The sequence below is a fragment of the Dysidea avara genome, chromosome 7 (assembly GCF_963678975.1).
Source record: "Dysidea avara chromosome 7, odDysAvar1.4, whole genome shotgun sequence".
Taxonomy (NCBI): Eukaryota; Metazoa; Porifera; class Demospongiae; order Dictyoceratida; family Dysideidae; genus Dysidea; species Dysidea avara.
The window spans coordinates 23,951,691-23,976,818 of record NC_089278.1 but is presented as its reverse complement, the minus strand read 5'-3'; the positions used below and the strand labels follow the sequence as shown (position 1 = coordinate 23,976,818).

The following is a 25,128-nucleotide window of genomic DNA, read 5'->3' as shown; positions in this document are numbered from 1 at the left end:
AAATGATCCAATATCATTTGATATTGATGGTGAACTTGAAAACATCAATCCATTACTCCTTGATTTTATCACTTGCATCACTGCAACTGTACACGAGAGAAAACATCCTACATTGGGAAGAGATAATGACATGAGTAAACACCTTTAAAAAGTGAGAACATTCAACCTGTTGAACACATTACAGTATAGTACAAATCCTACACAACCGTTATTGATACATGATTTGGTAGCAGATGCTGTTGAAATATGTGGAGGCTCTTGACAATTATTACGAATTCTCAACCGACTAGGATGCACAAGTTCCCCCGACACACATGATAGGTTTGTTAAACAACAGGCTGATATCCAAAGAAGCAATTGTCTGTGGGATGAATTACTTCCAGCAGTGTTTACAGTAGCATCTGTTGACAATTTTGATATGTTACAAAGCCATGCAGCTGTTTATTGTGGGAATCAACGGCGTAGCTACCATGGTACTGCAGTGCAAATAGTACAGCCTAGTTCTATGTTAGAAGTTTACCACAATGATCAAATGTCTACAACTACTACCATCCTTCCACCGAGTACATTTAGTGAACCAGACCAACATGTTGCACTGCAAACTACAGATTCAGCAGGGACTTCCAACGCAGTCTCTAAACGTACCTTTGAACAATCACCAGGGAATTCACCTCACAAGGTTGGCAAGATAGGGCCAAAGAGACCACGTACAGTAGCAGTAAGACAGTTAACACCATCAATTTTTAGGGACACCAACAGTAGAACCTCACAGCTGCAACATAACCAGTCACTGACTATGAAGGATTTTGAGGAGGGTAAAGAAGGTGATGAATAAATGCTAATTAGCCATAGGCTTTTTTCCTACATTGCATTGAAGTATGTGGCTCATCGCTGTCAGGATTTTGATTGCACCCTCACTGATTTAAGATGCTTTTTAGGAAACAATGATAGAGTGAAGATACAGCCATCTCAGATTTATTACATGGAACTAGTGAATGAGAATCCAGATAGTGATGAGACAATGTGCATAGTTGCTGAAGACCTACTAGAGAAGTTTAACATCAAGGAGCAGGATGGCTGGGTTATACTAGTTGGCGATGGGAAAACATACCAACATCTGATGAATATTAAACGGCAGTACAGATTAGCATTTCAGAAATTAATTATTTTCCCAGGAGATTGGCATACATTGAAGAATTATCAACCTGTACTGATGAAGGTTTACTATCATGCAGGCTTGAAAGAACTAGCAGTGAGCTGTGGCTTTCGAAGTTCAACATTGAAATCCCTGGAGCCCTGCAGTAATTTTAAGAGAACACACTGTTTTCTACTACAAGTGTGGGAACACTCTATTAGGAAATGCTACATACATACATCACTAATTCGGACCCATCTTACCTCACTGATAACGTGAAGTGTGTTTTAGCTACAGCACTTGAAGAGTCTTGCTCGCCACAACAGTTGATGGCACGCACTGAAGCACTACTACAGGAAACCTCATCACTTACCTGTTTCAAGGATTATGTATATCAAATGGTGGAGAAAGACAAGGTTTGGCGTCTGTGGGGTGATTTTGTGTTTGTTAACTGTCACTGCTACATCACATTGTATTTAGCAATTCGTAGCAGCAATTGGAATTTATGTTTGACTAGTCTTAAGAGAATGGCTCCATTATTTGCTGCCTTTGACCGTGACACTTATGAACGGATCATCCCCACACATTTAGCAGAAATAAAGCTTTTCCCAAATCATGTGCTACAATGTTTGAAAGAAGGTGGGTTTACTGTGAACATCACAGGAAGACAGTTTCGTGCAGTGGCTTTCGATGAAGCATATGAGATGTGTATAAATAAGGATATGAAGAGTGCTGTAACTTGGCCAACAAACGCTTACCTGCAAAAAACATCACTGTTTTTAAATTGTAGGATTAAAGCATTCAAGAACTTCCTACGTATCCTTTTTCCTGAGAGGTTCAAGGAACCAGTGGATTATTTGACAATCTGTAATGGCACATCTTACGCACAACACTGGGAAGAAAATATTCAGAAAATGTGCAGTTTTGTGGAAAGCAGTGAGTTACTAAGTGTGGAGCAGGAGAACAGAGGTTTAGTTAATGTTTTTAGCGGTCAAGTAGCTACTCCTGAGCAATCCAAAGATATGATGACTTTTCGAGAAACAGGAACAGTGGCTTATAGGCAATACATTAGCATTAGACTACTAGAAGTACCCAGCAATACAAATGCTCCCCTCCGGCGTCAAAAGTTGTTGACTATGTCTTCCACAAAAACTAAAAAGAAGAGAATGACATCCAAAGAGCAAGCAGACAAACTCACCATCAAATGTTTGCGACGTCAGTTGCAGTGGTGTTATGATAATGGCATGGCATTTGATTCTGGTCAGGAGCAATACTGTGTGTTACCCAGGGCATTAGCGGATGAAAATGGCCATCCATACAAATCAAATAAAAGTCAATGGACAGAAAAGCTACACCATCGCTACCAGTCAGCACAACCAGAAGTTATTGTTAGTTCATTACCATGGCTACCTCAAGCAGTCATTATCGATGCAATGTTCATCATTCATACTAAGCCACTCAGGAGAACAACAACTATGGCTGATTACAGCAAGTTTTTGTACAATCAACATGTTCTGGAACACTTCAAAATGGGTAGTGTTGAAGTCCACCTAGTAATGATAACCCGACAATAAACAAATTTAATCCAAAACAGTTTAAACAGGTCAGGCGCCACAACACTAAAGCATCACAGAAGCAACATCAACATCACGCTTTCAACATTCATTCTCAAATTCCTCAAGGATGGCAAGAGTTCTTGGAATGTTCAACTTGTAAAAGAGCTATAGTGGAATCAATTGGACTATACTTTTTACAGATGGGCCATCACTTAATACATAACCAACAACGGCTCATAATTAGTGGGTGTTTTTCTGATGAATTTGCGTGGCTAATAACTTCTGGTGAGCTATCAGAGAAAGTGCCATCTTATACCACCAATGCCTTAGAAGCAGATTATAGAATTTGGCGACATGCTACTCAAACTAGTGCAACAAGGATCCTTGTATGCTCACCAGACACAGATGTATACAACATCGGATTAAGTGTACCTGTAAACAAAGATTATATCATTCAGCTCAATGTCCACCATGTAGTAGATAAGAAATATCTGATACTTAAACACCTAGAGCTAGCTTTTCAAAGAGACCCAGATTTACACAGTATACCAAGAGAGAACCTCAGTGTGACCATGCAGGCACTATATATTAGTACTGGGTGTGATTATGTCTCTTTTTTTAAGACATTCGGCAAGGCTTCAATCATCAACAATTTTATGCAACATGCCAGTTTTATTTCCTGTGGTAATGCTGTTGAAAGCTTACATTACACCAATCCTACCAATAATGATATTGGATTTTTATCTTTTCTATGTCTTGTGGGGACCTGCTACTTTAAAAGGCACATATCTGCATTCACAGGACATGAAACACCTATACAACTATACAACTCGGTGGATGATATCCTGCCAGTATCAGAAAGACACAAAATTTGGATCAAAAAAATAAGAGAAACAGTTAGTAATATAATTTTAATTGAGGAAGACCGTGTCCCAACCTATACATCTTTATGGCGACACTTTCTGAGGTCCAGTTGGATTCACCAGATGTGGCAAAACTCAACCTACCAAGACATATACTCTTCCCTGCTACCGCCAGAACAGAGTGGATGGATCAAAGATGGGGACCACTATGCTATTGACTGGGAGGCTAGTGAGGTAATGGAAAGGATAAAAGGAACAATATCTTTTTTAACTAAAGGCTGTAGTTGCAAGAAAGGATGCAGGACATATAACTGTGGGTGCAAACAACAGTCAGGCCATTGTGGACTAGGCTGTACATGTGTAGGATGTACAAACTTACCAGTGGCACAGCCACAGCATCACGATGATCCTGACAGCAGCAGCAGCAGCAGCAGCGACAATGATTTTGCTACAGACAGTGACATTAGCAGCTGTGGCGAAGATCTAGAAACAGAAGTAATAACAGATGAGTTTTTATATGATCCAACAGCTGTTTTATAACAAGATATTAAAGTATACAACATAAGTGTTCAACTTGTTTATCTACTATAAATTGACTTTTATGTGTGTACGTACTATGCAACAAAGTATTTTATATACATAGGTACACGACAGACAATGTTATTGATTCTAGGCTAGGCTAAAGCATGGTACAGGTACTTTCATCCTGTATGGCTGAGTATATGTGCACGTTTAGTCATACTAAAGTAAGTACAGTAAGCACACAGGCACTTTAGTGATCGTACAAAATTGTTTGGAGAAGTGTATAGGTTTAATATTAACACTACAGGTTGCTTACACAATAAACTATAAGTATGAAAAATAAAATTAACTGTTCCTGTTACCTTCTGTCTGAAGAAAAGGATTAATTGAGATGGTGCATTTCACAAGTTTCTTCAAAATGATTATGTTGTTGCGTGACAGTCGTAATGAAAACCATACGAAAACTATATCAAAAACAAGTTAATACACAAAAGAATACATCAAGACAATGTTAAGGGGAACGAACGTGAACATTTCAGGCCCATACACAATGATTTCAAAAGGGGGGTTCTAAATTGAAGTGGTAGGTGATCCCAGATGCCTCACACACCATTGTGTTAATTGACACAAATTCCTCTCAACATGGGCCCATCGCACACTAATGCAATCAAGAGATTAAAATATGGTTGTAGTGCATGTACACTCCATCATTTCTAAGACTGCTCAGGGTCATTCATTTCAACTATAAGCTAAACCTTACATTTCACCATTGTCCAAACATGGATGATAACCATAATAAGGTTAATATGAAAACAACTGACAGACTCACACACACTGAACACTTTAGAATTCATATCATTGAATGTAACAAGCCAGGCTTACTTGTTGCTATAGTTGTTGCTATAGTTAACAGTCTATCAGTCACAGTGTCCATCAAGTCTGGTGCTCATCACTGCTACTGTTCTGGGCTCTTGTTAGAAAATATTTAACAAATTACGATTGGAATTAATTGAAATAATAATAGTAACTCTCAGTGCAGTATGGTCAAGGATGGCTCGATGGATGGCCTTATTAAGATGCTGTAAGTAGAATAATAGAAGCCCTAGCGATAGAGAGAAAACCACTGTCTGTATTCGTGCATTGTTAAAGTGGTTTCTATGTACACAGATAACCTCGAAGTGCTATGGTTAATACCTGGAAGCTACATGCAGTTCAGTTGGTAGAAGCCATGGAAGGCATGTAATGAATGCTAGAACACAGATTACAGTTGAAAAGATCGTTTTACAGTAAAAATAAAATTTCCAGTTTAAAATAGGGGTTTGACCGAACCCCTCGAATTCCCCCTGGGTATGGGCCTGAATAAACAAATACCAGCTTCACCAACTTCTTCAAGTGTCACAGAAAATCATCCATTAAGTGTGAAATTTGTTGCACTTCTTTAGATATTTGGATTTTCTGTTAGTGTCTCCAGTAGAATTGTGAACAACCTGGGCATCAGATTTCAAACAGCAGCTTAGTAATGAAATGAATTGTACTTTGTTTCCTTAATTTGAAAGAAAGTTCTCCTGATTTACATGGGCTTCCATTGATTCAATTAGTTGCCGGTATATCTGTACATACTTTCTTTACTCTCCTCTCTTGCTCATGATCTTTCATCGATGGACCTTGTTTGTAGCCTTCAAAAACAATGCAACAGTTCCATACTTAGCATGTACATAACTCACATATTCTTTCACTGTGTCTTGGTATGTTCCTTTCTTTATCATTTAACTTTATCGACAAGAGCACCACTATCAAGAATGTACATTGCTTATGAACATTGTTTAGATAGCTCCACTGAATTCTTTAGGATAGTTGTGCCTTGTCAGTTTTCCACAAACAACTATCCTTGAATAAAGAAGTTGGGATTTTTATAAGCTCATAGTTAAAGAATAGAGCCAAGTCCTTTTCTTACTGTACTACAGCACTTAGCTAGAGAACAGCAGGATTGGATTGATATTTCTTTTGAATTCCAGGTTGTAGATATTCAAGAGGCCAAACTTGGTCACTTCTCTTCATCCATGATGATTACATTGTCCAGTTGTTTACGTATTTTTGCTCTGTCTGATCACAGTTTACACCATCATCATTTGAAGCAGTTTAACCTGAACACAATTTGGGTTGATTCTGGTTAAATGACTCAAATAGATATAGATTAAACCAATTTTGAATCTTCCTCTGTCTTCATAGTATTTGTGCAATATCTGTTTTAGCTGTTCAAGAGTACAAACGTCTATTCCACCAGAAAATTCTGTCATCTTATCATGCAATTCTGCTAGTGTATAGAGATTAGCATCAGCCTATGATTCAACCCACTGGCATATCAATTTGCATGGTAAACTCTCTCTGCTGCAATTAAGTCAAAACAACCACACAAACGTTTTTGAACCTCAGATGCCCATACATCACCCCTTTTGTCACAACACTCTAATGGGTTATCATGCATAACAAGTGTTGTAACATTGTGTGTTTTGTTTCTGTCTGGGTGGTGTTAGCTTTTTCTCCACATACAGTGAAACCTCCCTTATCTGGACCAAGTGGGTGTAAATTCATGCTTAAATTAAAACTGAATATTTTAAGATAAAATAAACAATCATTAAATTAAATTCCTCGAGAGTGCCATTAAAGTAGATTTTGGATATGTTAGATATTCAAAAATTCCACTTATTTGATATTAAAATTTCTTCTATACCATTTTTGATGTCTTTTTTATGCTCAACAGCTATACTAATTTTTTTGTGCACATTTTAACTTCTGGGTGATTGTTCTATTAGAGTATCTCAGTTGCACTTGATTGACATGTTCGGTTTTTTGGTTTATATCTCCGTAACTAAAGCTCTCAGTACTTACAAATCACAACAGGTCCATGCTATGATAATCAGCATATCTGCATACTGATTCTTAAATTGTTTTTGTGAGTAGTTTAGCCTGTAGGCATGATAAAATAATTAATTGCACTTGCAATTTTGAGAATAGCCCGTAACTTTGCAACACTTACCAAATTATACACAAATTGGACAAAAAGTGTACTATCATAATTATGTCTTTGCACCCTCCAAAATTGAAAAGAATCCAATAAGGTTTGTGTGAGTTATGGATATTTTTGTAAGTGGTGAGAATATTAATAAGAGATGAAGAAATATAAAATGAAAATACCATATACATACAACTTTTCGAAGAATGTCATTTTGTGAATTTTATGGTTGCTTAGCTGTCTGCAAAATTTTCATCCTCAAAAATTAACGATTATCAAGACCAGTGCTATGCTAAATAGCAGATAGCCTGAGTGAAAATTGAGTTATCTATGAAAATAAAATGACAAAAATCCTGGAATTCATCAATCCTTGAAAATTGCATACCTCAAATATTGTACTTATATGGTAAAACGATCTTTGAAGGTATGTATCTTAAAGATTGCTGGACATCACATTTGGTATGAACAATCTATGAAAATAAAACAATGAATCATCAATCCTCGAAAATTGCTTACCTCAAATATTTGTACTTATATGGATCTTTGAAGGTGTGTATCTCTAAGATTGCTGGACTGATTTAGCTCATATTTAGTATGGATGATGTCCCACCCTGAGAATGTTTCACAGAAAAAATGGGCTATTTCCGCTTGGCATTACTGAGTATATATGAATGTGTGAAAATTGCATTTTCTTGGTTCCTGTAAAATGCACACTTGTCTGTTATGCACCTGGATGCATCAACTTTCCTTGGCCACATGACACACTATTAGGTTAATGATACAATGGTAAAGATGCTATATTCTTCTGGTTACAGGTCACGTTAGATTAGTTAATGGTGCTGATGAAACTGAAGGTCGAGTGGAGGTTTATTTGAATGGCCAATGGGGTACAGTTTGTGATGACTGGTGGAACAATAATGATGCTAATGTTGTGTGCAGACAGCTGGGATTTTTTGGTGATAGTAAAGCATTATCAAATGCACGATTTGGGTATGGTAGTGGGCCGATTCTTCTTGATAACGTGCAATGTGTGGGCAATGAGAGATCAATTACTGATTGCCCAGCTAATGCAATTGGCCATCACAACTGCGACCATAGTGATGATGCTGGTGTCAGTTGCAATCTATATACAGGTACAAGTGCAAACATAATTAATGGTTTCTAAATTGTATAGGAATCATTGCAATAAACAATTACTATATAAAACAACAGTTTATCTGTACCTGAGGTTGTTACACATCATATCATCCCTACATTATCATCACCCATACAGTATTTGACAAATTATCTGGTGTTTTATGTCTGAAGTATGTATTACATAAATTATTTGTACCTACATAATTTTGTGATTCTTACTATTTTCTTACACTTTTTGTGTGTTGAAATCAGGTCAGATCATCCTGGTCAACTGGGTCACATTTTGTCCAGGTCATTTCAATCTCTCTTTACATCTCCAGTATAGTGGCATGATATAGGACCAAGGACTATATAGTGTGAGTACAGGGTATACAAGTACGCACAATGGATAACCCTAAAGAGAACAGTGCTATTAGTATAGTTGACCCAGTATATGGTTTAGGAATTTTGTCTAGCAGTTGACCTGGTATACGAGTTAGAAGCTTTGGAATGTAGGTTTAGGTTAGGGTTAAGTTAGAGTTAGATTAAAAAGTATACTACTGGTATGCACACTACACACAAGTACTATGAGATATACAGGTATATACAGATATGCACATGCAGGCACTATGTACACTTGTGTATGCCTGTGTATGTGACCAGATCTGCGAAAACCCAACACAATAGTACAAGCCTAAATTTACTATATAAAGCATTGAATACAATGAGACGATTGATTTTCTTCACCTTGTATGTAGTGATGATAGGTGATACAAGGAAAAATTATTCAGCAATTGATTACCTTATTCATGGTGAACATGATGGTACAATTCGAAACATTCTGCTCATAAGTTATAACCATTTTAGTAAGCATCTGTAATTTATTTTCCTTATACTTGCTGTGCACATCAATCTTTCAGTTGTTGCTACTTTGTAGGGTCATAACTCCAAAAGCTATTGGCATATTATGAGGCTTAAACTTTGCCAGAGCATACATCTGGCTAAGTAGATTATAATTAATATTTAATAAATAGGAATTCAAAAATGCATGACTGAGTCATATATTTGCAGACATAGGCCTGTGTATACCTGGTGTGTAGCTGTGTATACTTGTGTATAAAATATATGCCTGTGTATACTTGTGTTATGTATCCAGGCATATTTTGTGTATACCTGTGTGTACTTGCGTATACTTGTGTGTACCTGTGTATATATACCACTATAAAAACATGTATACTTGTGTATACCAATGCATAGCTGTGTACCACTGTATACCAGTGCACTGGCACTCAGCTCTGTCCATATAAGTGCAAACTACATGTGTATACCCTTAGTAATTAATTCATTTCACATGTGATCCAATCCAGGTCTGACCTGAATAAATCTTTAAAGTGAGATATGGCATGATATAAGACCAATGAGCACTTTACATGTAAGTGTGATAATACATCATAATCTGCAGCCCAGTTTTTTCATGAGCCACACCTACTTATCAGCATTAGTGTCTGTATGCGTATGGCAGCCATACTCATTTTTAGTAGTATTGCAGTCTATAGGTATACACAAACCCATGTCTGTTGCTGTCTGTAGGCTTAAGTGGAGCCACACCCATCAATTGATTGTTATGAGGTATAGTCTAGTCTTGCAGTAGTCCAACTTCTTTTGTGAGCCATGTCCACTTTAATATCAGGAATATGTGATACTGTTTGTAAGCACATGATGACCCACACTGATTTATCAGTATGGTGATTTGAAGTTGTAGGCCGCACCCACTTACAGGAAATGTATACTGCTGTTTATAAAAGTACATGGAACCATGCCCACTGATTGATAGGTGAATTATAAAGCTTACCTGTTTAGTGCACCCTTGTGCTTAACATGGTAGTTGAATACTCAAAATGCAGCTCTTGGTGCACTCCTTAGTTTTAATTAATCCAGGTCACATCCAGGTCAAATCTGGGTCTAACCCAGATTGCTATCCAGGTCAGTGGGTCATCTGAGTCAGCAGTATTTCAGTGCAACTGTAGTATACATAAATAAATAATTATGTATAAATCATTATCTGATTAAACAGCTGAGCTGTGACAGAACATGTTTATAGTAACCTATTGACCATCACTCAAAATAGCTGCAAACTCATTTAAGTACTTTGACAATCTATTTGCTCAATCACAATGGCACATCCCTCTATAGCTGTATTCATAATGCTAGCACAATGAAAATATGAAATAGTGACACACACCCTAGTAGGTAAAAGGCTGACTTGAGTACTCTAATACAGCAGTCACCCTAACAGAATGGTCACATGTGTATACTATAACAAAAAAACCAAACAAACTAGTATATCAAAATTATTAATTTAGTAGGAATCCAAGCAATAAAAAGCAGTGAAACAAAAGATGAATGATGATATTACAGCATAGCTCAATGGGAAAATCCCTACTTTGGCACTGAACAAAATCATTGCTATAATAGTAATAATTATAATAGTAATAATTTTAAAAATGCCAATGTAGGGATTTCCCACCGAGCTACGCTGTAATACCATCATTCATCTCTTGTTTCACTACCTTTTATTGCTTGGATCCCTACTTCATGTTAATATTAATATACTAGTTTATTTCAAACCAACACTGTTCTTTGAAATTGAAATTGTTGGTGTTAAATTGCATGGAAAATGTTTACTATATATATAGCGCAACAAACATAAGCTTCCAAAATCAAGTCAAAATTTTAAGGATTTTAAAAAAAAATTCTGTAATTCAGTGATAGGTGTTATTTTGACAATATTTGACACTGAAACATATTTCTGGTGTTACATGTTGTGTATGGGAATAACTTCTATCAAACAGTATGGTAGCACTAGGAAAATGATGCACACTGCCTAAAATTTATACCATTAAAAATTATCCTAGAAACATCTTACATGATGAAAACACTAACAAGGAAGCATCTAGCAAGAAAACACTTAAAACATCTAACATCTAACAAGAAAACAAGAAAACACTAACAGGCAGCCAACAAGTAAACATCTAACAAGAAAACACTTACAGGTAGCCAGATATATATAAAATTTTAAAAAAATCACCAAAGTTTGAATTTTAATCTGCCTGCCTGCCTGACCACAGTTGCAAGGCTGGAGGCCAAATGAAGCAGTGGACGGCTACCATTTTACGCCACAATAACAAACTCATTAGTGGGATGTGCCTTTTAGGGTTCCAATGAGTGTGTGCCTTCTGTGCCTTGTCTTTCCTTTTATCTTCAATCAGGTTTGTCTTCATCCTTGTTCATGCAATGAAACCATATTGACACTTTAATTTTCCTATCTTGAGCAGCATATATAATATTATTTAGATGACATGAACTTTAATATTAATTTTAAGTGCTTATGCTTGGTAGATACCTGTAACTTCATCATAGGTTCAATACCATGTCTATTACCATGATCTTTGTTGATTAATCGTAGTGATCGAGCACTGAACCACACCTCTTAACAATCTATTTACTTGATCACGATGACACTAGGACTGGGCGATACAATATCCAAATGATAGCAAGACACTGTTCATGATAGACTAAAGTGCAAGAATAGTAAAAATTCACCTATTTTCTACTTATTTCCTGCAAAGAGATATGCAAGTAGGGATGTTACTTATGGATACGTTTTCACTAAGAGACTAAACACCCTTTTAAGGCTAATTTTTGCTCCCAAATATTTTATTTAAAGTCTTTTGCAGTAATATCTGCATATTTTTACATTTTAATTACTGTCCGATAGTAATTTTTCAATGATAGGCGATACCGATAATGATACTATCCCGATATTCCGATATGTTCATACTATCTAATCAAAAACAGCCAAGCTGTGAAAAAAGGTGCGGCCCCCAAAAAGGCCATGGTGAAAATAGATGTGAAATCCAAGGTGGCGGCCAAGAAATGGCTGTGATGGTAGGTTAATGGTAAAAATTTTAATAACAACAATTCAGGTGAATTCTATTAACATTTTTACCATTTACCTACCATCACAGCCATTTCTTGGCCGCCACCTTGGATTTCACATCTTTTTTCACCATGGCCTTTTTGGGGGCCGCACCTTTTTTTACAGCTTGGCTGTTTTTGATTAGATTATTTATACAAGCAATTATTTGAAAAAATATCAAGTACCACATACTTGGCGGGATCCATATTCTTTTCACTGAACAATAGAGATAAAAATCACAGAGCCATTTTAGCATAACTTATCAAGTACCACATACTTGGTGGGATCCATATTTATTTCACTGAACAATAGCAATTATATGTGTAAAAAATCACAGAGCCATTTTTAGCACAATGTATTGGCTAGGGTATATTATTGCTGAATCCCTAGATGCATGTAGTAATTTTACCAATAGCATTACATATTACGTGTTTAAGAATGTGTGAAATTGCAACCCAATTAGCTTAATGTTTCTGCAAAGCAACACAAAATGTGTACATAGAGGGGACAAGGAATTGCTATGAAAATATTTTATGATAAGTTATGTCTTGTGGCACTACATCAAAACAATTGTCACAAGAAGAAGATGCAATTGAATCAATTAAACCCCCCCCCCACCACCACAACCCACCCAGCCAGAAATTAGGTGTACACTATGCAGCAACTCAGCAATGACAGATTCAGCATGGAACATTGTATAATAAAGTAGATTTATAAGGGGCCATAGGACATACTCCCCCCTCTCTGACTAACTAGGTAACCTCAAAGAGTTTCATATACACTAATAGAAGGATCAATAATTCTAATAGAGCAGTCTGCACAATACTATATATTTGAATTTAAGATAATTACTCCTCAATAAAATGTTTAATAACATTGGCTTTGAGGGATGCTGTGATAGCCACAACATACAACATGTCACAACATAAATTTCCACAAGATACTCTATACATTCTTGTACATGTATAACCACATTTATACATGTGAATATAATCACTTAGTGGAGTTAGATTCTTTTGAAAAATGGTTTGAGAAAATAGATGCTAGTTTAACTTTTGCTGTTCCTAGCTGTAAGACTAGGAGTGGATTTTAGGTAGCTACTTTATTGCAAGTTTGCAAATTTCCAAAGGCAATCTCTATTATGAACCACTACTGTGATTTATGGCAACTGTGACTTTATGACTTGTGCATTGTATTTGAATAATTTACTAATTTTATTGCCAAAATTATTATTGTTTTACTTTTTGAATATGTAAAATATGCAGTTACTGTGATAAGTGATCCTCCTGAGCAATATGCTGGATTTGATGCAAACTTTAAATGTTCAGTAATTCCTACTCCACCATCTGATAGTGAATATAGTTGGAATTGTTCTACTGGATGTTTTGCTGATATGGAAACTGAGCAAACTGTGAATGTTAGTAATTTGGAAGTAACAGATGAAGGAGTTTTGAATTGCTCTGTAATGATTGGTGATTTAGAGTTTTTCAGTGATCCATACAACTTGATGTTATCAGGTGAGGAGGCTTTGGATGACAGGGAATCTAACATACAAGCTAATATATCTGTGTTTAGCAGTATTTAAATGTTGTATTTTCATTTGAATTTAACGATTCAGAAGTAGATTTAAATGATTTCTATAAATTTATCAAATAGTATATTAGTACCGTATAGGGGGAAAGTTTTAATGAGTGAAAGTTTTGCAGTAGAGAGCAAACAAACTTATTCATGGTAAAACTTTCATGGTGGATGAAAGTATGGTGGTGCCCGCTCAAAACGCTTAGCCGTGCACGTAAACAATGCACATTAATTTGTTGATAAGTGGGTGTGGGTCATGATGATTATGATGCAAACATACACTGGCACCTGATGATCAATTAAAGTGGGTGTGGCTCTACATTGGGCATACACACAGCAATGCCTGTGGCTTCGTACATGCCTTCAGATTGCTGCAATGCACCTTGATTAATGGGTGTGGCTCCACATATGATTAACAACATACAGTGATGCACAATCCAAATAAGTGGGCATGGCTCACAAAAAAAGCTGGGATGTTGCAGGACTTTCCACATTGTTAACAACTTAAGTGACATGCCAATCAGTCCGGACATCACAGCTAGCAGCAGCATTCGTGGGGAAACTTTTGCAGTTTTTGACAAAACCGCAAAATCCGCAAAAGTTTAGCCCATTGAAACTTTCCCTTATATGGTACTATTTAGTAGGGTTCCCCCTTAAAGTGATGCACACAACAAAAAATGCCGCATCTAAAAACCAGCATAGAAATATCATATATGACATGAGTGCCCGAAAGGTAGGGAGGGGCTATATGTAGGGCATTGAAGGCTATTCTTAGATGTTAACTTAAATGGAGCTAAGCCCCACCCCTACACAGCTAAGATCTGGGTGGGGGATGAATATTTGCTAAAAAATCAATATACTCTAATAGAACAGTCACTAAAATGCTCTAATACAACAGTCACTCAAATGCTCTAATAATACAGTCACTCAAATACTCCATGCCCAATCATGAGTTTTCAAACAAAACCAAGCTGAACCTCTTCTATAATGTGCTTATCTGAACACTGTGCTATACCTATTTTTCAGATATGTAGTCATGGCTAACATCATGAGATTAGCTACTATTATTAATAAAGTGTAGACAACCTAAATTATTAATTCGTGGCTCCTTGTACTGATGTAGCTGAAGAGGTCTGCATTTTATATAGCTGCTAGACAATGAATAGTAGTTACTGCTTAGTATACCTGAGAAATGCATGTGTGCGTGTAATGCTCTTGATGTTTAGTTAAATGTTTAGAAGTTTAGTTATTGGGATATTGCTGGCCTGTTAAATTAAATAGCAAGGAAGCTCACAATAAAATCTATCTGCATGAGTATATTTGCAAAGTCCTAGCTCTTTCACTGATGTGCAGGGGTGTATATGGGCAGGCATGGGGCTCTGAAAACTCCCCTCTGAAAATTCAAACTAAAACAGCTGTAATAATACTGATACAGGGCTATAACCATGCAATAAGATATGTGACCGGATTTCATATAACAAGGCTTCCACACACACAAAATCAAACTTACGATTTTACCAGAAATGGATTGCTGGTCTAATACACTATCATATTTCACACTGTACTTCCTTCAGCACTGGCAAGTCTGGTTTCTGTAGCAGCTTTCTTCTGACCCTGTCAAAGCCACGAGTGTGAGATTGGCACCATTAAATGGCCATGGCTTTGTGATAATGGTGTGTAGTGAGCTGGGACTTCACAGAGAGTTGGCCAATAGTGTCCTCAGTCAATTTGGAGTAATTTGAGGCCCATGGAGGGCCATGGAGAGCCCAAACTTGGCCTCTGGATTCCAATCGTCTTCTTACTTCATTTTATACCCTTATATTAAGACCACTGTCCACCCCCACCCTCCCACCCTATTACTACCACCTGTGATATTATTACCCGATCGAAAAACGCTGCTCAAAACAGGGTGAGTTTTGGGTATCAGAAATGTATACACCCACTCAGTGATAGCTAGTGAACAGATGAACAATTGGTGCAAATTTTGTTTGCACAGCTGTAGGCACTGGGAAGGTATTACACAATGATTCCTTTAAATCGCCATATCTCCTAACAAAGCTTTGTGCGTCGAAGCCTTGTTTTGTCAAATTCAGTCACATATCATGAATCAATGTAATTTTGAAGTATTTTAGTGTTTAAAATTAATGTGTCAGTGTTGGGGGCTATTCTGCACTTATGAATCACCACCAAATATGAAAACCACTTTCCCTGTGTATTTAGCTACATATATACTTGCATGTGCACTGTAAATCTCTTTCAGCTGCTAACAAATCACCCTATAGAGAATTCAGCTACAAACAAATCACCCTGTAGAAAGATCAGCTAGAAGAAGTTACCTTGTAGAGAGTTCAGCTACAAAGAATCCATCATGTACAGAGTTCAGCTGGAAACAAATCACCCTGTAGAGAGTTCAGCTACAAACAGATCACCCTGTAGAGTTCAGCTAGAAACAAGTCATCCTGTAGAGAGACCAGCTAGAAGAAGTCACTTTGTATGTAGAGAGTTCAGCTACTAAAAACCACCCTGCAGATAGTTCAGCTACAAACAAGTCACCCTGTAGAGAGATCAGCTAGAAGAAGTTACCTTGTAGAGAGTTCAGCTACAAAGAAACCATGATGTTGAGAGTTCAGCTGCAAACAAATTACTCTGTAGAGAGTTCAGCTACAAGCAGACCACCCTGTAGAGAGATCAGCTAGAAGAAGTCACCTTGTAGAGAGTTCAGCTACAAACAATTCACCCTGTAGAGAGAGATCAGCTAGAAGAAGTTACCTTGTAGAGAGTTCAGCTACAAACAAATCACCCTGTAGAGAGATCAGCTAGAAGAAGTCACCTTGTAGACAAGGGCATAGGCAGGAGAGGTTCAGATGGTTCAGATGAACCCCCCTTTCAGAGGCAGATTTTTTTTTAAATTAAAAATCACACCAAATCTTACAGCCCAGTAGCTACCTGCCCACTGGTGCTCCTCTGTACTACTCTTGAGGGTCACATCACATTAATGTTGCAAAACATATCTATTGCATCTCATGATCAATTGTGCATGTGGTGCATGGTTGAAATGGCATGTAAGTGAAATGGCGAAGGACTGTTCAATGGTTGGTCGAGACATATTACAAGGCAGCAGCTGCATGTGTCAGGGTAGCACAAACTGTGAATTGTTGATGTATATTTCCCTGACGAATGGTTTGTTTATTCGCTACATGTTGTGGGCACTTGATGTCTCAAACATATTGGAGTATAAGCCAAGTCTGAAGTTATTGACCATCAACAGGAGGACCGCCTGAGAATAGTGTACAGCTGGAAAGAAGTATTGCCAACTAAGGGACTTGAGTGTGGAGGGATTCCTTGTGCTAGGAAATTGAAGTTGGCTGTCACTGTCAGTATGCTATCTGGAAGTGAGGATTAGGTAGTTTTACAATAGTTTTATAGTTTCTATAAGCTGCATAAACAGCAGTGTGTAGGTTAGATGCACAAAAAGCACCTTTTAATGTTACTGCCTAAGGGCACGTTTTGTGTATGATCATTTTCATTCAAACATGGTCTAGGGGAAGCACCCAGACCTTCCCCTTAAGACATTCCACTTTAAATCTGAACCTCCTTCAAAAAAATTCCTGGCTACACCCCTAGTAGATAGTTCAGCTACAAACAATTCACCCTGTAGAGAGATCAGCTAGAAGAAGTTACCTTGTAGAGAGTTCAGCTGCAAACAAATCACACTATAGAGAGATCAGCTAGAAGAAGTCACCTTGTAGAGTGTTCAGTTACAAAGAAACCACCATGTAGAGAGTTCTGTAATAAATATATGTATTATATATATATAATTTGTACATTTACTGATAAAATCAGAAATAGTTGAAGTATTTAAAATCTGCTTCATCTTTTTCTTCTTCCTGTGGTAAAGAAAAAAAGAAAGTGTTAAAAGCCCCAACACTGGCCATACGCCGGCTTTGGGGTATACAAATACAAAAAGAAGTGAAATCAAATCCAAAACAGCCAAGCTGTAAAAAAAGAGTGCGGCCCTCAAAAAGGCTATGGTGAAAAAATTGTGAAATCCAAGGTGGCAGCCAAGTAATGACTGTGATGGTACGTAGGTTAATGGTAAAAAATTTAATAACGACAATTAAGGTGAATTTTGTGCCAAGACCAAGCGGCACCAAATTCACCTGAATTGTCGTTATTAAAAGTTATACCATTAACTTACCATCATAGCCATTTCTTGGCTGCCACCTTGGATTTCACATCTTTCTTCACCATAGCCTTTTTGCGAGCCACACTCCTTTTTAAAGCTTGGCTGTTTTGGATTAGATATATATATACTGTATAACAATATAATAGAAGATATTGGTGTGGCTTCAGCGATGGTGAGTACTGATGTTTCTGTTTAATCACCTTATAATACTTCTATACTATGCCTCCAACTGTATGTGTATTACAACTTGCTGATGAGATTCCATACTATAATTTAATTGTAAAGTTTGTATTGTTATAGTAGTGTTCATAGTTATACTCCCGGTAGCATGTAAAATTACGTATGTAGCCACAACTCATGATCTATTTGCCATCCCAAATTCAAACTTACTGTCATGAAAGAAGAGTATTATTAGAAGAATATTCAAAAAATGAAAGTAATTGAAATATCGTTTTTGAAAAAAGTAAGATCAAAGGAAAAGTCACATTTTTGTGGTTTCATCTTTTTCCTTGAGTAATTATAATCTAATCCAAACAGCTAAGCTGTAAAAAAGAATGCGGCCCTCAAAAAGGCTATAGTGAAAAAAGATGTGAAATCGAAGGTGGTGGTCAAGAAATGGCTGTGATGGTAGGTTAATGGTAAAAATTTAAGTAATGACAATTCAGGTGAGTTTTGGTGCCACTTGGTCTTAGCACAAAATTCACCTGAATTGTTGTTATTAAAATTTTACCATTAACCTACCATCACAGCCATTTCTTGGCCGCCACCCAGGATTTCACATCCTTTTCACCATAGCCTTTTTGAGGGCCGCACTATTTTTTTTACAGCTTGGCTGTTTTGGATTAGATTTCACTTCTTTTTGTATTTGTATACCCCAAAGCCAGCCTATGGCCAGCTTTGGGACTTTTTTAATCTATCTTTTTTTCTTTACCACAGGAAGAAGAAAAGATGACGCAGATGTTAAATACTTTAAATATTTCTAATTTTATCAGTAAATGTACAAATTATATATATAATATGTATATTTATTACAGAATTATCTACATAGTGGTTTCTTTGTGACTGAACACTCTACAAGGTGACTTCTTCTAGCTGATGTATTTACAGGGTCACTTGTTTGTAGTTGAACTCTCTACATGATGGTTTCTTTGTAGCTGAACTCTCTATAAGGTAACTTCTTCTAGCTGATCTCTGTACAGGGTGAATTGTTTGTAGCTGAACTCTCTACAGGTGATTTGTTTGAAGCTGAACTCTCTACATGATGGTTTCTTTGTAGCTGAACTATCTACAAGGTAACTTCTTCTAGCTGATCTCTGTACAGGGTGAATTGCTTGTAACTGAACTCTCTACAGATCTTCTAGCTGATCTCTCTACAGGGTGATTTATTTGTAGCTGAACTCTCTACAGGTGATTTGTTTGCAGCTGAACTCTCTACATGATTGTTTCTTTGTAGCTGAACTCTCTACAAGGTAACTTCTTCTAGCTGATCTCTCTACAGGGCGATTTGTTTGTAGCTGAACTCTCTACATGGTTTTTTCTTTGTAGCTGAACTCTCTACAAGGTGACGTCTTCTAGCTGAACTATCTCTTTCCGTATAGTTGAACTCCCTACAAGGTAACTTCTTCTAGCTGATCTATCTACAGAGTGAATTGTTTGTTACTGAACTTTCTACAGGGTGATTTGTTTGTAGCTGATGGCTATACAGGTTACTTGTTTCTAGCTGATCTCTTGGATTCTCTTAAGGTGACTGCTCTATTAAGATGACTGCTCTATTACAGTATTAGAGTATCTCGATCTCGCACTTGCTACACCAAGTTGGATTTCGTGTTATAAGTCCGTGGCTTTAAATCTGATTCTTCTACACCATTGAAGAGCCTTTCTAAGATGATTACTCCATCTGTACAGCGATTTTCAAAGCATTACCCCAAGCGGTTTTTCTGGTAGGCGTGACAAGTAGTCGTTTTTTATTAGCTAATCTCGATTGCATAATTGTTACACATTGTTGGTTTTTCATTGTATCTTCGTGGTTTTTAGCTTGATTTCTTTCAAACTACAAAAGGTTTGAGGTTCTATAGTTAACCTATTAACCCACCGATTTTCAGCTTCTCCCCATAAGTGGTTTACCCTGTAGGCGTGACAACATATTGGTGTTATTTTTTGTGAATAATCACATAGTAATTTAATTTGCCATACATTAGTCCCAATAGTAGGAGTGCAATTAATCCCAAATCCCATGGCCTTGTTTCTGTAATTGCACTGTAAAGTGGCCAATGAAATAGCAGAATAACAGAAGCCTTTTAAGTGCAACAAGAAAGTGATATAATGAATAACCAATCAAATAAGCTGACATTAGAAGCCTTTAAGTGCAATATGCTTAGACATTTTGAGTAGACAATCAGAATTACCTACATGTAAAGCCTTTTAAGTGCAACAACAAATGATGTAATACAAAGAAGGATGATGCTATCACCTGGTAGAAGTTAATGGCCACCTAGAACTGGATAGATGTGTACTACAAACCATGAAGGGTGGTCACTATGTGATTAGTAGGCAATCACACACATTTTCGTGCAATTTTGGAATAATTGTACTCGTAACAGCCAAAATTGCACTCAAATGTGTGTGATTACCTATACTAATCGCTAATAACTCTTTGCCTGTTTATCGTATTCCAGCCAAAGTTGGTACCGAGATGCGCCTTTATACCCCCTTCTGTGTGCCAAATTTCAAGGCAATCAGATATAGCATTCACGTTTTATAGCAGTTTTTGTAAGTGTGCGAAAAGAGGAAGAAAAATATGTGACTGTCTCTGGGAAAATTGATCTTATCGCCCATTTAAAAGTATCGAGAAATATTGGTTTTTAATATTCAGAGTGTTGTAGCTGGCCAATGGTGGTAGCTACGCATACCAAATTTTCACACGTTTCACAACAATTTCTTACCTTCCTGACCATCCACTGAACAAGTAGCCAACAACTAAGTTTCCCGCCATTTTAGATAGTTTTTAAACTGAGGTTGTCTGTATCAGGCGAGCTCCAGAAGGATGGGAGGAGGGCCCTGGAAGGCAGGCAAGATGGTGATCAAAAATTGAAAAGAAACGTGTTGGGATGAATTAGGCCAAGTTATGGGCCATTCAGACCTCAGAACTGGCTAAAATTAAAGGAAATTTACAGCACAGGTCATTGTCCAGCACCACAGAGCTGTACAACCACACACAGCCATCTCCTGGTTGACCAGGGTTCCATCAAGACCCCAGACCACTTGTACGGCTCACCACTGTGTTTTAAAAAAGCAGCCAGCAAAAGCAGACCACTTTGCTGTGGTTGACTGTGGCAGTGAAACTTGATAGTGTATTCATTAAGCTTTGCGTTTGTGAGAAAAAATCAAACTTACTGTCTTGGGTGATAAGAACGGTTTTCGTAGATCCAGTCACATATGAAGAAAGAACGAAGAAACTAAGCCAATTTTTGAAGTCGCATAATTTTTGAAGTGGCGGGCATGTCCACAGCGAAAAGTGTCTTGTTTCATCAAGGCAGCACAGAGCTACGGAGGTGCGAAAATTGCGTTTTTGTTCTTCCTGTCAATATACTCACGGGTGTTGTGCGCTGGCTTCTTGGGCCGTATGACACACTACCGTGTGTCTTGATGAGTTATATATCACTAGAAACAGAATTTTATAAGCATTACAAAAATGTAAACAGAAAGATTTTGTGACAATCACTGACAACGTTATGGCCATTTTATTCAACTAGTGTAGTAATTTGTAATAAACTTGGAGTGGTCACATCTTAAAGGGAGATCAATAGAATGGGCCAAATTTTGGTGTGAGAACGTTTCTTAGTAGAGTCCATGTCTATGCCAAATTTCATGAAAATCTGGAGGGTCTGGATTTTTTTTGTTGATGTGGTATGGAATGACCCCATCAAGATGTGACACAAAATCCTACCTGTGTCACAATTATTTGATCAAGTTTTATGAATAAAAAAATTAGTTTTCATGCCTACCAGGCAAACCGCTTAGAGCAATGAGCTGAGAATTGGTATGTAGCTGCAATAATCATCATAAAAATTCCTTGCAGTAGTACAGAAGAATCAGATTACAAATCACTTAGTTATGATTTGAAAACCAACTAGGTGTAGCAAAAGTGAGATCGAGATACTCTAATAGAACAGTCACCTTGTAGAGAGTACAACTGCAAATAATTTGCTCTAGAGATTCAGAACATTACAAGTCACCCTGTAGGGAGATGAGCTTGAAACCACTCACCCTGTAGAGAGGTCAGCCACGAACAAATTACCTTGTACTGACAGAGTCAGGTTCAGCTACAAGTACGTCACCCTGTAGAGAGCTCAGCTAAAAACAAATCACCCTAGTGGTATCAGCTAGAAACAACTATGTAGAAAGATCAGCTACAAATAAGTCACCCTGTAGAGAGTTAGCCACAAACAAGCTACCCTGTAGAAAATTTGGCTACAGCCAAATCACACTATAGATAGATTGGCTAGACACAAGTCACCCTGTAGAGAGATTAATTATCTGCGGAGAGATCATCTAGAACCAAGTCACTAGGTAGAGAGTTCAGCTACAAACAAATCTCCCTATTAGATTAGCTATAAAAATAAGTCACCCTATAGAGAGATCAGCCAGAAACAAGTCACCCCTAGAGAAATCAGCCAGTAACAAGTAACCCTGTATAGAGAGTTCAGCTAAAAACAAGTCACATTCTAGAGAGTTCAGCTACAAAAAACACCCTGTAGAGAGTTCAGCTACAAACAAATCACCCTGTAGATAGTTCAACTACAAATAAGCCACTTTGTAGAGAGTTCAGCTACAAACTAGAGAGAACAGCTAAGAAACAAGTTACCCTGTACAAAGTTCAGCTACAAGCAAATCACACTGTAGAGAGATCAAAAGAGAGTTCAGCTGCAAATAAATCATACTGTAGAGAGATCAGCCAGAAAAAAAGTTATCCTGTAGGGAGTTCAACTACAAATTTCCTTGCAATGAGTTCAACTACAAACAAATCACCCTGTAGAGAATTCAGCTACACACAAATTACCCTGTAGGGAGATCAGCTGCAAACAAATCACACTGTAGAGAGAACAACTATGACATCAGGTAGAAATAAGTCACCCTGTAGAAAGATCAGCTAGAACAAAGGCACCATATAGAGAGTTCAGCTACAAACAAATCCCCTTTTTTAGATCAGCTAGAAATGAGTCACCCTGTACTGGCCTGTAGAGTGATACAAATCACCTTAAAGAGATAGTTCAGCTACAAAAAATTACTCTGTAGAGAGAACTACTACAAACAATTCACACTATAGAGAGATCAGCTAGAAAAAGTTACCCTGTAGTGTAGAGAGTTCAGTTACAAACAAATCACCCTGTAGAGAGTTCAAGTCACCCTGTAGAGAGATTAGCTAGAAGCAAGTCACCCTGGTAAAGAGATCAGCTAGAAACAATTTACCCTGTAGAGTTCAGCTACATACAAATCACCATGTAGAAAGGTCAGCTTAAAACAAGTCATCCTGTAAGAGAAATAAGTTAGAAATAAGTCACCATGTAAAGAGTTCAGCTACAAACAAACCATCCCATAGAGAGTTCAGCTACATTGTATCTCACCATGTAGAGAGTTCAGCTACATTTCAAGTCTCCCAGTGGAGATCAAAGTTAGAAAAGAAATGGCATGTAATAATTTCACAAGTTGTATAATTGCTGATAAAATCAAAAATTCAGTAGTTAATATAAAAGGTCTGCTTTGAATGTCTTTCTTCTTTCTCTGTAGTAAAGAAAAAAACACGGGTTAAAATAACACCAAAGCTTGCAATAAGATGGCTTTGGTGGATGCAAATACAAAAAGAAGTGATATCTAATCAAAAAAACAGCCAAACTGTAAAAAAAGGTGCAGCCCCCAAAAAGGTCATGGTGAAAAAAAAAATGAAATCCAAGGTGGCAGCCAAGAAATGGCTGTGATGGTAGGTTAATGGAAAAAGGCAATGGTGAAAAAGATGTGAAATCCAAGGTGGCGGCCAAGAAATGGCTATGATGGTAGGTTAATGGTAAAAATTTTAATAGCAACAATTCAAGTGAATTTGGTGCCGAATCCTAGGAGGAGGCAACAGAAATTCACCTGAATTGTCGTTATTAAAATTTTTACCATTAATTTACCATCACAGCCATTTCTTGGTCTCCACCTTGGATTTCACTTCTTTTTTCACCATTGCCTTTTGGGGGGGCCTCACCTTTTTTACAGTTTGGCTGTTTTTGATTAGATATATAATATATATATATATATATATCACTTTAGTTTGGGCGTTCAAAGGCACCACTCGGAATTTAACTCGCATATTGCCCATGCAATATCATGGGAAAGCGATTTGCCAATGACTTTGATACCCAGCCAATTCAAAGAAACGATGTGCTTTGACTTGTTATATTAAGCGACACAGAACTTTTATGGTGGGATTCATTTTTGTAGTGGTTACTAAGCTGAGTATATTTGCTAAGATAGACTAGTTGGTTGTTACTAAAGGATAATGAAGGCACAAAATAATTGTTTGGGCAATCGTGGATGCATATTTCTACCCACCACCTATCAGCCTTTGAACAGACCATGGAACAGCAAAGCTACTACTGCTATGTTGAAATAGGTTAGTAACTTACAGTCCTAAGTATTTAAATTAATACCACCCCAAAACACCTTCGCTGTAAAAAAAGGTGTTTCCAAGAAACTACAAGTACCTGCATGGAACCCAATGTTAAAAAAACCTGCTCAGCTGAAGTGAAAAGTAACTGTTAACTTAAAGAGCTGATATCTGGAGCTGCCAAGAATACAACTATTACTAAAGTTTAATCCATGCAAGAACACCTTGGTTGTAAAACAGGTGTATACATGAAAGTAACTGGCAACTGAAAAAGCTGATATCTGAAGCAGCCTAGAATGAATGGTCATATACAACTAATTCAAAGGCGGCCAAATTACCAGCCAATTAGAGTTAAAAGAAATTACTTTAGGATGCAGCAAGAGTGAATATAGAACACAGCTGAATTATAAAGGTTCAGTGTTAAAATTTTGAATTAGTTGTATATGACCATTCATTCTTGGCTGCTTCAGATATCAACTATTTCAGTTACCAGTTACTTTCATGTATACACCTATTTTACAGCCAAGGTGTTCT

General features: G+C 37.2%; 1 protein-coding gene across 3 annotated transcripts in view; it reads left to right on the top strand.

Moving 5' to 3' along the window:
- LOC136259834 (uncharacterized) overlaps positions 1-25,128 on the top strand; it is a 449,685-nt gene that overhangs the window by 182,969 nt on the left and 241,588 nt on the right. For all 3 annotated transcript variants that reach the window (XM_066053387.1, XM_066053386.1, XM_066053388.1), the window contains exons 6-7: positions 7,905-8,222; positions 13,450-13,701. In XM_066053387.1, the coding sequence (XP_065909459.1) occupies positions 7,905-8,222; positions 13,450-13,701 (570 nt within the window). The remainder of the gene's footprint in view (positions 1-7,904; positions 8,223-13,449; positions 13,702-25,128) is intronic.